General features: G+C 41.6%; 1 protein-coding gene across 1 annotated transcript in view; it reads right to left on the bottom strand.

Annotated features, from left to right (window-relative positions):
* Positions 1–11,678, bottom strand: part of GCC2 (GRIP and coiled-coil domain containing 2) — a 31,340-nt gene extending 19,662 nt beyond the window's left edge. The window contains exons 1-8 of the mRNA XM_083501445.1: positions 11,563–11,678; positions 8,583–8,645; positions 7,494–7,578; positions 7,092–7,159; positions 5,336–5,440; positions 1,785–4,241; positions 552–612; positions 20–120 (exon numbers count right to left, since the gene is read on the bottom strand). Of these exons, the coding sequence (XP_083357571.1) occupies positions 20–120; positions 552–612; positions 1,785–4,241; positions 5,336–5,440; positions 7,092–7,159; positions 7,494–7,578; positions 8,583–8,645; positions 11,563–11,568 (2,946 nt within the window). The 5' untranslated portion in view covers positions 11,569–11,678. The remainder of the gene's footprint in view (positions 1–19; positions 121–551; positions 613–1,784; positions 4,242–5,335; positions 5,441–7,091; positions 7,160–7,493; positions 7,579–8,582; positions 8,646–11,562) is intronic.
* Between the last annotated feature and the right edge of the window lie 1,412 nt (positions 11,679–13,090).

Here is a 13,090-nt window from a genome sequence, read left to right on the forward strand (position 1 = left end):
GGAACTTGATTCCAGTTACCTCTTTCCTGCTGCATTCCAGTTCTTTCCTTAATTTCACGGCAACAGCTTTAATTTTATTTCCTTTTTCTTCTTTCTCTTTCAGTTGTCTTTCCAAATTCACTGAATGAACAAACAAAACCTATTTTAAAATGTGAAGGCAAAAGCATCTTTCTGAAATAAGAAATAATTCATTAATAAGTATCAGCTTCATTATATTCATTAAGCAATTAAGAAATGTTTTTAAATCACAATAAAAATGGTCACATCCCATAGCAAGATCTATTTACACACCACCTCATGCAGATTAACCCACACATCGTTCATATGTTTTCTTTTCTTTTTTAAAATGGAAGCCATACATTTCAGGATTTGAAAGCAGCCTGGAAATCGAGGACTCACAGACTGAACACCCTATTTTGTCTTTATCAGAGCAAAGTATCTCCAGAAGATGCAGCTTACTGCAGGTTGCAGAGATGAGATGGAGACAAACATTAAATACTCAGTAATTATTTACACAGCAGCAAACCTGGTAAAGAAATATATATATATACCCATTTTTTCTGCTTCTGATAACTGCTGGTCATCTTTAGCAGAAGACTCCTCGACAGAGGCCTGCATTGCAAACACAATAAATTAGATGGATAGCTTGATCCTATCACTGAATGTAACTCATCTAAAGTAAGCAAGACTGAGCTTGTCCTGGAAATGCCCTCTGAGAAGCACTTATTGATGCAATTTTCTCTCCAAACAGTAGAGCAGCGACACAGATGTCTGTGGCTGCTTGGTGGTGGGGTTCCCAGAGACAAAGCAAAGTGACCTGTGGTCTCATTGTGACATCACAATGGAAGCTGTTGAGGCTGATTCCTTCATTCTGCTTTGCTCGGTGTAGCACTGGACTCCTAAGTGTTAACAGTTACATCTGCTATTTGTTTCCATAGGATAAAGATAAGCAGATAAAACTAGGAAAGGCTCCAGTAAGAATGATATCACTTTTTAAGATCCAGCGATACATGTCTTTTCTAATTAAAAATGGCACCATTGGTTTCTCTCTGATCCTTTTCCTCCTCAGCCTAGCTATTTTATTTATTTACTATTAATATTTCTTTACTGCCCTATGAGCAGAACTCTTTGGGCAACAAGTTTCTCCTTGATAAGGCAATGACAGAACATCCCTGAAGCATTATTCACTTGCAACAACAATCTAGCTTCATTGCTTCATCACCTCTAAAGTGTCTCAAAGTGAAGAATACTAAAAGTCTTGAAGACCCTAGCTCACTTTCATTTTCTAGAATTTTGGGGGGAAATCAATAAAGAACATAGAAGTTTCACCCCTGACTACCTAACACAATCTTAAAATGCATTTAGTGGCACTCAAACAAGACCAAATTAACAGCCACTCAAAAATAATAGTTTTCAAGAGTTATTGTGAACTCAGGGATAATTAATCTTCAGAACACAAATCCAACCCGTAACCCAGGTTCCAATCTATAAATGCTTATATCTGGGGATGGAAGGAGGAAGCACGCTTTCACACAAGAGTTGTGTTTACTGCATGTACCACAACACTGCTATACAGGCAGTAGACAAGTCTATCACGCAAAGTATGAAATCATCCTCACCAACCTCACAAGAGATATGAAGAGTTCACGTTTTGTGGTATTTCTTTTGCATGTAAGAGCAAAAGACTGTAACCAAAGAATTTCACAATTCCCACTACTTTCCCAAATTCTGTTCTAAAGAGGCTTGGGGGATAAATGGGAGCAATTCAATAATAAAACCCTAACCTTCAGCAAAGAAAGCTCAGCCTGCACGTTTCTCACTTCCGTTTCTTTTTGCTCAAGGATTAAGCTTAATTTTTCCCGCTCCTCTTCTTGCTCTTTTATTTTGCTTTCACAGAGTGCATGCTTTTCAGATAGATCTTCCATACAAACTAAAATGTCTTGGTTCTCATTCCTGAGTTTTTCACTGGCGTGTTTCAGCTCCTGGATATCTAGCTGCAGGGCTTCTTTTTCAGAAACAGCCCCTTCCAACTCTTCTCTTAACAGGAGTTTTTCATTTTCATAATCGTCCAAAAGAGCTCTGAGTTCCATGCAACGAGCCGCATTTTCTTCCTGCAGCCTCTGCATTTCCTCCCGTAGAAGTACGTTTTCATCCTTTTGTGAGTTCAGACTTTGTATCTCTTGCTTCATTTTTGCAAATAATTCATTCGCAGCTTGCAGCAGACCGGCTACATCTTCGCCTTCATTTTCTTCTGGGTTTCTGGAGCCCATCTGCTCAAGGAGGCTACAGAGCTGACTCATGACAAGAGATCTGAAAGCCTTTTCTTCCTCAAGTACCTTAGTCAAATGGTCTTTCTCTTCACAGACTGTTTGCAATTTCGTTTCTAAATTATCTGCTTTCTCTTGAGACACAATCCAGCCCTGCTTTTCAGAGGCAATGGTTTCCAGCTCTTTCCCTGCTTGGTCCCTGTCTTCCTTGAGCTTGTTATTTTCATCATGTAGACTCGCTACTTCAGATGAGAGGTGCACTTTATCTTGCCGAAGAGCTTCAATCTGCTGTTCCAATTCCTCCAGCTTCAGTTGGTTCTCTTCTTTTCCCACTTTCAGTTTCGCCATCAACTCCTCTACCTGTTGCTCCAATTCACTGTTGCAAAGGCTAAGAGCCTCAACCCGTTGCTGATGTTCCTCAGCCGCTGCCTTCTCCTCTATGCATTTCCCCTGGAGGCTTTCTATCGTCTCAGCAGAGCATTTCAGTTTGTCTAGGATGCTATCGTTCTGTGATGAAAGCTCACTCTCCTTCTCTTCCAGTTCTTTCACTGCAGCCTCTCTTTGATGAAGAGAAGCAACAAGTTTCTCATTCTCTTCCTGGAGAGTCCCTATTTTATGCCTTAGTTCTTCCAGCTCCTCGAGTTTGGAGGAAAGTTGTTCTGTATGTTCCCGGAGCTGATTTACAGTCTCAAGGAGAACATCCTTTTCACTGAAAGCAGCTCTAAGCTTTTTCTGTAGTTCATCAACATCTGAAGCCTGCTGCTGCTTCATGGATGCAAATTCTCTGCTTATCTTCCCAGCTGATTCCCCCAATTCTGTTTGAAAGGTTTCCATCGTTTCACGCAAGCTCTCATAACTAGCAATTGCATCTTCTTTCTCCTGTAGGTGCTTCTGACATTGTTCTTTAAGATCCACTATCTCAAGAGCCAATGACTGATTCTCTCTCTCTAAACTTAATGATACTGATTGTTTAAGATCACAAATTTCCCTTCTATGCTTTTCTAACAGTTCTTCAATTTCCAGACTATTTTCTTTTATAGTCTTCTCGTGTTGTTCTGTTACTGCCTTCAACTCCGATTTTAGTTTTTCAACTACGCCACAGTGATCCTCTTTGGCAAGCTGCAGTTCGTTAATTTTGAACTCCAGATCTTCTTTTTCGTGGAAGAATTCATCCTGTGCATGCTGGATTTCCACTTCCAGTTTCATCTTAACATTGTTCATGTAGGTTAACTCATCTTGTAATATACTGTGTTGAGATTCCAGTTCTTTTAAAGCATTTTCTAAATGTCTGGTCTTTTCTGCCATTTCCGTTTCCAACTGCACATTTCCAGATTCTAGGCTGTCTACATCTTTCGTTAGAGTTTGCCTTATGTATTCCAGTTCACGCTCATATTTCTCTTTACAAGCACGCAATTCATCCTGCATGTCCTTCTCTTTTACCCTGTATTGCTCTATTAAGTTCTGCTTTAGCTGATCTACCTTATTTTGCTCCTCTTCACATGCTTTGACAGCGGTTTCAAGCTGACATGTCAACTCAGACACCTCCTTTTGGTGAGCAGTCCTCTGTTTGCCTAGTTCTTCATCTAATCTATCCATTTCCCTTTGGTAACACTGAGAATTACTTTCAATGACATCTTGCAGTTTGGCAGTTTCCTCCTTCTTACCCTCAATGGAAGCTTCCAACTGTTTCTTCAGATTCAATATTTGTTCCTCATAGGCAGCCTTAGTCTGATGGACCTCTTCCTGTAGCCTTTTAATTTCTTCGTGGTTATTACTCTGACAATTAAGCTGTTCTGTGAGCTGCTCTTGCTTGCTCCTTTCTGCAAGCAGTTCCTTTTGCAACGTGGCAATAGTATCATCATATTTGGACTGTGTTGCTATGGTTTCATTCTTAAGACCTTCGATTTCTTTCAGGTAGTCAGTGTTCAACTGTGCAAACTTCTTCTGCAATTCTCCTTCCTGAGCGAGAGCAGCCTAATGATAAAATATTCAGAGCATATATGCATATTTTAATCATTTTGTAAGTGTATACCCAATTTACAGCACTTAAAATATCAAAATCAAACCGAAACCCACCCAATACCCATCCTCACTCCCCAATCCCATCTGACAGAGGGAACAATCTAGGAATAAAGACAGACACAAAAACATGTATAGGAGATCTGCACAACTGGCTTAATTCATCAACATCTGCCTTCCCATCCAAGCTGAAAACACATTTCTTCAATTAAAGGCAAAATACAAATCTGACCTATTACAAAATAGGATTTCAAAGGTTGCCCAAGATTTACTCTCAGTCTGCTTAAATAATATATATTTAATCTACTTTATTGCTCTCCATTCCATTCACAAAACTGAGCATGCAACTTCCAACTTAAGTAACTGTGTGCCTTATATCTAATGGCAGTTGTCATCTCTTAACTGACATACATACCAGAAAAAGCAGCAGAACACATTTTACAGACAAAAAGAATTTAAACCACATTTTGTTCTTGGTGGCAAGATATACTTCTGAGAGATTTCTAAAATGGGAAACTTGAGAGGCCAGATAAATGAGAAGTGTTTCAATTGTTTAATGTTTTGGAAATATCTTAATACTTCATCTGCTGGGAATAACACTTGTGCCACCTCACATGTCTAGGCACTGGCAAGAGCTCTGGTTTAAAAAAAAAATGGATGCTTAAAGCAATTTCCAATAAAAGGTTGAGAGATTAGTAAGCCTTACCATTGGCCCACAGATAGCTAATGTGATGCTCTCCGGTTGCTACTGGACTACAACTTTATCATCCCTGGCCACTGGTTGCGATGACTGGGGCTGATGGGTGTTGTAGTCCTGCAACATCTGGAGGGCACCACATCAGATACCCCCAGCCTACTGAATATCTCTTCCCCAGAGAATACACTCGTATCTGCTGTGCCTCCCTGGTTTAGGATCAAGGAAAGGGGCAGTGCACTTGTGAACTTGGAATAGAGACACTTGTGAACTTGGAATAGAGCCAAAGGGATTAAAAGACAGGAAAGGCTCTCTTTGACAGAAATATATTAAATAAGCTAGAATTAGGGAGTACCTCTGCTTCTTGTTGCCTTTTCACATTTTCTTTTTTCAGAGCTAGACACTGCTGCTGGACTTCAGCTTTCTCCAGAAGAACAACATCCAGCCTCTCTGTGAGGGCCTAATTTTAAGAAGGACAGAGCATGAAGGAAGAACCCACTTCACTATAAACAAAAACACAAGAGGAATTGTATTTCTTTAAGATGCTGAAAGGTGTCTCATTTTTTAATTGACATTTGCTTCTTGTGCCACAGAATAAATGGAGACTGAGAGTTCTTCAGCTGCACTCAATGGGCTGAGTTATTAACCCACTTCAGCACCAAACCCAGTTTGATCATGTGCCAGAATCATGGGCTTGATCCTCAGGCTCCATTTACATTAAAACCACACAGAGATATTCACTCTAAAGTTAACTGAGATATAATTTCTTGTCTGGAAAGTCATCCTTAGACAGAAAGCATTGTTAAATCAATCAGAACCTGGCCAGGGATATACTCATGGCTCTGACTGGGGCAGTTCTGGGGCTACTAAGAAGTCTGGTAAAATCTAATAACAACATTGTTTGAAAACACATCCATATCTGAATACACAACATGGTTAACCTAACTATGCTCTGAAATTTCCTTTATCTGAAGCTTAACTAATGAATTTACTGCACTGATCTAGGAGAGGGGAACAGACATGGGTATGAGATTATTATAACAATCATGTAATTACTTATTGGCTGTGCGTAATGCTTACAGTCATGTGACTGAGCATCAGATTTGCCATTTCCCCCTCTTCTCAGGTGTAACCACGAGAAGACTTAAAAGTTTTCACTGTCATTTTTAGCTAATTACAGTTTAGTGGTATGTCCAAACCCTAAACTGTGGTTAATCTTAACTACTTTACTGAAATAAGCCAGCTTGAAAAAGTTTGGTTTCAAGCATTGCACTAAACTGTGGTTAATGGAATGGAACTGAAAGCTTCCAATTTCCTCTGGTGTGGGTTAGGGGAGATGGGAGTGCACATGTCCAAGGCTTATGAACGTAATGCTAAACCCTGACAGTTAAGCTTACGCTCAAACCAAGCTTTCAGTTGCTCACTATCATTAAGATGACCAGTAAATGCTGCAACAGGCAGTTATAGTTTGAGGAACACTTGTAGCAAATTGATCTTCAAATCTCATGAGATGAGAAGCAGCCCACTTTAGGAGGAAATCCAAAAAAGGATAATTTTCAATAAAACACAATGCCCCGCATTTTAACTCGTAGGTCAATGACCTGCCAGACAGCTGAGAAAAGGAGTCTCAGTGGTATGACACAGGCAGAGCTTATTTCCTTCTAACCAAAACATGCATTTACTGGAAATGAAAAGCCCTTGCACAATATATGATGCGTTAATAGTATAATCCTACCACCAGTCTGTGTTGATGGCTGGGGGCATTAAGAACTGTGTGTAGTTGTTTCTCTGCTGCCGATGGAGGCTCTGCCTTTGCTTCACCCAGACACGCAGAAAGCTACTGCTGGGGATCCTTCTGCCAGTGGTAACAAAATGGAAAGCCCCAAGAAAGTGTTCCATTTTCAGGATCGAAAGCACTGCAGATTCCCCAATGGCCCTGGTCCTCAGCCTCCTCCCCAATTACATCAGCCTGGAGCTGGCTAAGTGAAAAGTTACAATAAACTGCCCCCATATTCCACTCAAACTGGTGTGAGCTGGCAGGGCTTGGGAAGCTGCAACAGTTCTGCCACCCTACCGGCCTCAAGAGTGTTTGGTAAGTTATGTGTTCCCACCTGAAGAATATCATCAGTTCCTCCACCAGCAGGTTTTGTTTTCATTTCTTCAATCTCTTTCTCCAGTTCTAAGGGGAAACAGTGTTTTCTATGAATAAGGATAATTCATTCATTTCACATACTATTCTACTTTTCTGCAACCCCAAAGTTTCTTCTATACAGCTAATTTGGTTTATTCATGGCCGTTATTATCCCTAACATCAGCAGGAACAGATCCAAGCCCGGCAGATATTCACGCCATTTCCCCAGGATTTCTGAAAGCTCTTTTTTTTTGGTCTCATGACTCTTATTTGTTGAAGCTAATGGTACTGGTGGGCCTTTTTTTGGACTATATGCTTCATGCAGTCTGCTATGCTGTTTTGAAATAAATGAAAATGAAAACCAACATCAGTAGGGAGGTACCTGAACATCGGGATTTCACTTTCTGTACATGCATCATTTGCTTCTTTGCAAATTTGATAAGATCTTCTCTGGGTAAAGTATCCAGCTGCAAAATTAATAAATAATGTTCTAAATAGCAGTTAAGGGTATTGAACTTCAGAACATCAAGCTAACTTTTAATGCTTGCCCTATTTCATTCCACCAGACGAAGCTTCACAAAGAACTCTGGAGAAATATGCTGCAGTTTGCAAAGCATCCTGCAAACGTTTGATTCAACGTTAGCAGGGGCTGAATGTATTTGTCTCCACCAGTCCTACAAAGTGGGATAACCCTTTCAGAACAGAAGCAGTAAAAGAGAATTAGGCACTCGGCCCTGAAAAGCACTAGGCAACACAGCCTACAGTACCACAATAACTGTGCACTTGCTATGTTATTCTGTAAAGATGGTATCTCAAATTACTATTCTGGCTTTTTACAGCTCGAAAAGCAGTGACAATAGAATCACCTGCACTCATTTGCTAAGAAAAAAACTAGTCCACTTTAGCCAAGGGGAGATGCCAGCTCTCATAGGCTCAAGGTTAGGAAGACGCAACCTGAATTACTGCAGAACAATGATTTCCAAACACATTTTCAGTTTATCTGATGTAATTTCAAAAGGAGTCTACATATAAACATATTGGAGGCATGTCAAATTAAAAAATGGCTGACCATCTTCAGACACACCAAAATATTAGGCTTGGCAAACAGATGAAGCTCAGGAGGAACTATAGACTAAATTGCTGAACACTATAGAAAGCACAAACCTTTAAAAAGGTTTGTTACATAAATGAGCAATCAGGAGGAAATGAAAACCAAATATTTGAAGCATTTTTCAGAGGGCTGGTAGGTACATTTGTTTCCTGCAATAGCTGCCAGCTGTACTTGCTAAATAAACCTTTGCTGCATACAAAGATTACTTTTTAATGGCTGCAATGACTTCACTTTCTGCAAATAACGCAGAGCCAGTTCTTACATTTGAAAATGCAACGTTTTTTAATGCCACCTACAGACAGACCTCCTTTTGTCGATCTATTACTACTGGAACAAATTATATTTATAAGGAAACCTTACCTTTGACTTGCCAGTTGTGGATGTGGCAGGCGAAGCTGCCATTTCTTGACCGCTATCTTGCAGCTGAAACAAACAAAATTACAGATAAAAGCCTGATGCATGCAGACCATTTTGTTATTTGTTTCTCCATCCCTACACTACTATTCCACCCCAAAGTGTATTCAAAGAAGCTTACAGCAATAAAGAGACCATTTAAATCAATAACACTATTAAAGCAGATACAATGGCTATTAATAAAAAAAAAATAGCACAACATAATAGGCAAATAAAAAGGCCACTACTGCACAATCCCAGGTTAGCACACACAGAATTGCCTAAAGAGCAATTCAATACCTTAATTCGTTAAGTATTAAGTCTTCAGTGGAGCTTACTCCTTTCTAAGTGTTTAGTAGTTTTCTGGGACCTGATAAGCTATTGGCTAGATGACAGGCGTCTCTTGATGACAGGCTAGATGACAGGGAGTGTGGTATTCTGCCTCACCTGGATCAAGTAAAAAGGAGGCGAGTTGGGTGGGTGTCAAAAGTATGTTAATGGAACACCACCCTAAATTGCCAGATGACTAATAACACGGGGCTTCATGTTCAGGTTAAACAGCTTGGGATTATTAGCAAAAATGTGTAGAATAGTTTACAACTTAATCTAAAGGGATTCTTTTTATTTCTTTTTTAAAGTATTTTTATTAGCTTTCAAATTTTAACAAATCCATCCAAATTATTTAAATTTAATACATTTTTTCAAAAAATAATTAAGTTTCCCACTCCTGTTGCAAGCATATGTCCATTACATTCCTGATTTTACCACTTCATTCTTCTTTGATCACCTTCTCAACCTTCTACTAGTTTTAATCCACTTTCATCGCCAGTCAATCTTGTTACCTTGTAATCAGCACCATTGATGTTTCCAAAGCACACAAACATCCATTTTTGCATACACAAAGGGATACTTTTTATTTGTAATATCAGGAATGAACAGATAGTTGTGTGTTTATGCTAACTACTAACAACCATTCAGTATATAAACATGGCATTCATATTTTCTAATACTTCACAACAACGCGAAGAATAAAAAAGTTTCCAAGGCCTAGTCACTACAATTGCAAAGCTACCTTTGCTAAAAGATGTAGTTTATCCACCCTGTTTCATTCCAGTGTTCGAAAGCTGAATTCATAGTGCCAGCAGATGTTTAGGGCAATGTTCGAAACTCCCATTGTTCTAGGTGCATTTTGCGACAGGGAATTTAATTGGTGCAAGCAGTTTCTGAGCCTAAGAGTTCAGACTAAAACTGTGGAGTGGAAGGAAAGGAACTTTTTCTGCCTCCCCACTTCCAGCTACTCTCTGAAGACTGGAGAAGAGACCCTCTTAAGAATATTAGGGGGGTGGGCAGGGGAAGGACGAGACTATGTGGAAAATGAACATAATTTTTCAGCTGCAGTTCATTCATTTTCAGCTTTGTATTCTTGTTATAAAAAAGCACATCTAGACATTTCATTGCTGTGCCCATAACCTAGATTTAAGCTTCATATCTCACTTTCCAACACTGGTTTAGGGCTGCCATCTCTTTTCAGCCCTCATTCTGTGTCTTTTAACAGCAGTCTGGCACACTGAGGCTTACCAAATAAATGTTCCTAGCACAGACGTAAAGTGATGGGAATTACACTCAGCATCCATACAGTGCTTTATGGTGTTCACTGTGCTTCATACACATCTCCTCAGTAATCTTTTCTCCATACTGTGGATCTATAGGAATGTGTTTGTTTGTTGCTAAGAGAGCCTTTACACTTACCTAAAATCACCTAAGGTTCAAAATAATTTTTAAAAACTACCACACACTAAACCAAGTTCCTCTACTTGCACTCTCTGAGATGCTGTACCATACAGGTAACAGTTTGACGGATTTGACTTCCGCGTATATCAGGCTGCTGCTTTAAAAGCGAAGCAGCAAAGGCCAATACGAAGTTCATAGCCTTACATATACCACATTTGGGGGAGGGGGGTCAAACCTGATTAAGAGGTGCAATTCTACTCAGGTGTGCTTAGAGGTAAGTCCCATGCAGTTCAATAGAACTTATTCCTGGAATTCCCAGGATTCCGGTCCTAGCATCCGACCAATATTGTTAGCTTTTGAAGGTCCAGCTCCGAGGACCTTCTGGCAGTTCCCTCACTGCGAGAAGTGAGGTTACAGGGAACCAGTCACAGGGCCTTCTCAGTAGTGGTGCCAACCCTGTGGAACACCCTCCCATTAGATGTCAAGGAAATAAACAACTACAGTCTTATTTTGGGTTACAGATGCTTTGGGTTGCGCAGCGTGCCGAACTTGCGCGAAATTTGGCACTTGCGCAGAAGCACTAAATAGCCCTTTGCGCATGCACATAAGCACCAAATCACGACCGGCGCAGACGTTGACGTGCTTCCCACACGGATCACGTTCGCAACCCGAATGTCCATTGTACCTGACTTTTAGAAGACGTCTGAAGGCAACCCTGTTTAGGGAAGTTTTTAATGTTTGGTGTTTTATTGTGTTTTTAATATTCTGTTGGGAGTCGTCCAGAGTGGCTGGGGAAACCCAACCAGATGGGCGGGGTATAAATAAATTATTATTATTATTATTAGTGCAACTCCTGTGTTGAGGTTGGGGAAGAGACCCGTCTGAACAGGGATGGTTTGGGGAAGATGCCCACCTATCATGCACGATCTAGCTGAGGAGGGTTGGACTAGATGACCCTCGGCTGTCCCTTCCAATTCTACGGTTCTATGAGATTCCATGCCCCTGGAAAAAACAGGAGACGAAGCCAAACCAGGAAGCCCTCACCACAAACCCCGGGTTAGCTTCATCCCCCCGCTAACCCTCCACTTGGGAAACGGGGAGAACCCGCAAGTGGCGGAGGCGGAGGCCCCTCTATGAATGAGGGCTGAGGAGGGGGAAGTCCAGAGCCCACGTCCGCCGTTTCCCCCCACCCCTCGAGTCCTTCTCCCCGGTTTACCTCCATTGCGGCGGAGGGAAAGCCAGGCTCGTTTGCTCCCTCAGCGCCTCAGTTGGCAGCACTTCCGCCTTCGTCACCGGCTCTCCCACCGCGCGCGCTTCTGTCGTCAGCGAAACGAGGAAGGGCTTGACCAGAATGACGGCTCCCCGCCTCTTCTTGGGTCGCCTTGGCAACCGGCCCGCAAGCCACGCCCCCCGAGTTCTTTTTCTCTTTCATGACAGTGGAGAGGAAATACCAGGGGGAGAGGAGGAGGGCGGCCGGAAAGGCAGCGTCAACACCGTCCCTGAAAGACTTGGCTGTACAGTTTTTAAAAGAATAAATAAATCTCCCACCAACCTCTTCAGTTGCTCATATTTGCTTATTTCAAAGTCCTTTTGGTTCTTGGAATGGATCAGACCGCGAACAGACTTTTTAATTTATTAAGCTTTTAGTAAAGATTTTCCTGTGCTGCAAAACAAACAAATAAGTGGGGGAAAGTGGGGAAAATCTTTCGTCTCCTAGTCTTTCCCGCAGTTCGTTCACATGTGCGGTGGCTGTGCTTGCTCTTTAGATAAAAGCGGGTGGAAAATAAACAATGAGCTGTTGCAGTCATACCGTGGAACAAGGTGGAGCAATGATCGCCTTAACAAAAAAAAGCCCACGTTAAGTGTACAGCACAGTAGATTAAAAAGCGTATAATGGGCGGGGGGCGGGATATGGGACCACAGAAGGGTCAAAGCGCAGCTCTAAGTTTTACAAGGAGCTTTGTCCCACAGTACTGTATAATATTATAATATATTATTAGGGACGCGGGTGGTGCTGTGGGTTAAACCACAGAGCCTATGACTTGCTGATCAGAAGGTTGGTGGTTCGAATCCCCGCGACGGGGTGCACTCCTGTTTCTCAGTCTCTGCTCCTGCCAACCTAGCAGTTCGAAAGCACGTCAAAGTGCAAGTAGATAAATAGGTACCACTCCGGTGGGAAGGTAAACAGTGTTTCCATGCGCTGCTCTGGTTCGCCAGAAGTGGCTTGGTCAGCTGGCCACATGACCCGGAAGCTGTACGCCAGCTCCCTCGGCCAATAAAGCTAGATGAGCGCCACAACCCCAGAGTCGGTCACAACTGGACCTAATGGTCAGGGGTCCCTTTATCTTTACTGTATAATATTAATGCTTGCTCGCATCCTAAGCATATCTTCTCTTCCGTGTTTTGATTTTTGATGATGATAAAACCTGCTGCCTTGTGCCACAAATGCAGGATGGTGCCTCACACCTCAACACACTTTTGGGGTACCCTAGCTCAGCATTTTTAAGGTCCGTATAGTAAAAGCTATGGTTTTCCCAGTAGTGACGTATGGAAGTGAGAGCTGGACCATAAAGAAGGCTGATCACCGAAGAATTGATGCTTTTGAATTATGGTGCTGGAGGAGACTCTTGAGAGTCCCATGGACTGCAAGAAGAGCAAACCTATCCATTCTGAAGGAAATCAGCCCTGAGTGCTCACTGAAAGGACAGATCCTGAAGCTGAGGCTCCAATACTTTGGCCACCTC

This window comes from Podarcis liolepis, assembly GCF_965112155.1.
Source record: "Podarcis liolepis genome assembly, chromosome: 4".
NCBI lineage: Eukaryota > Metazoa > Chordata > Lepidosauria > Squamata > Lacertidae > Podarcis > Podarcis liolepis.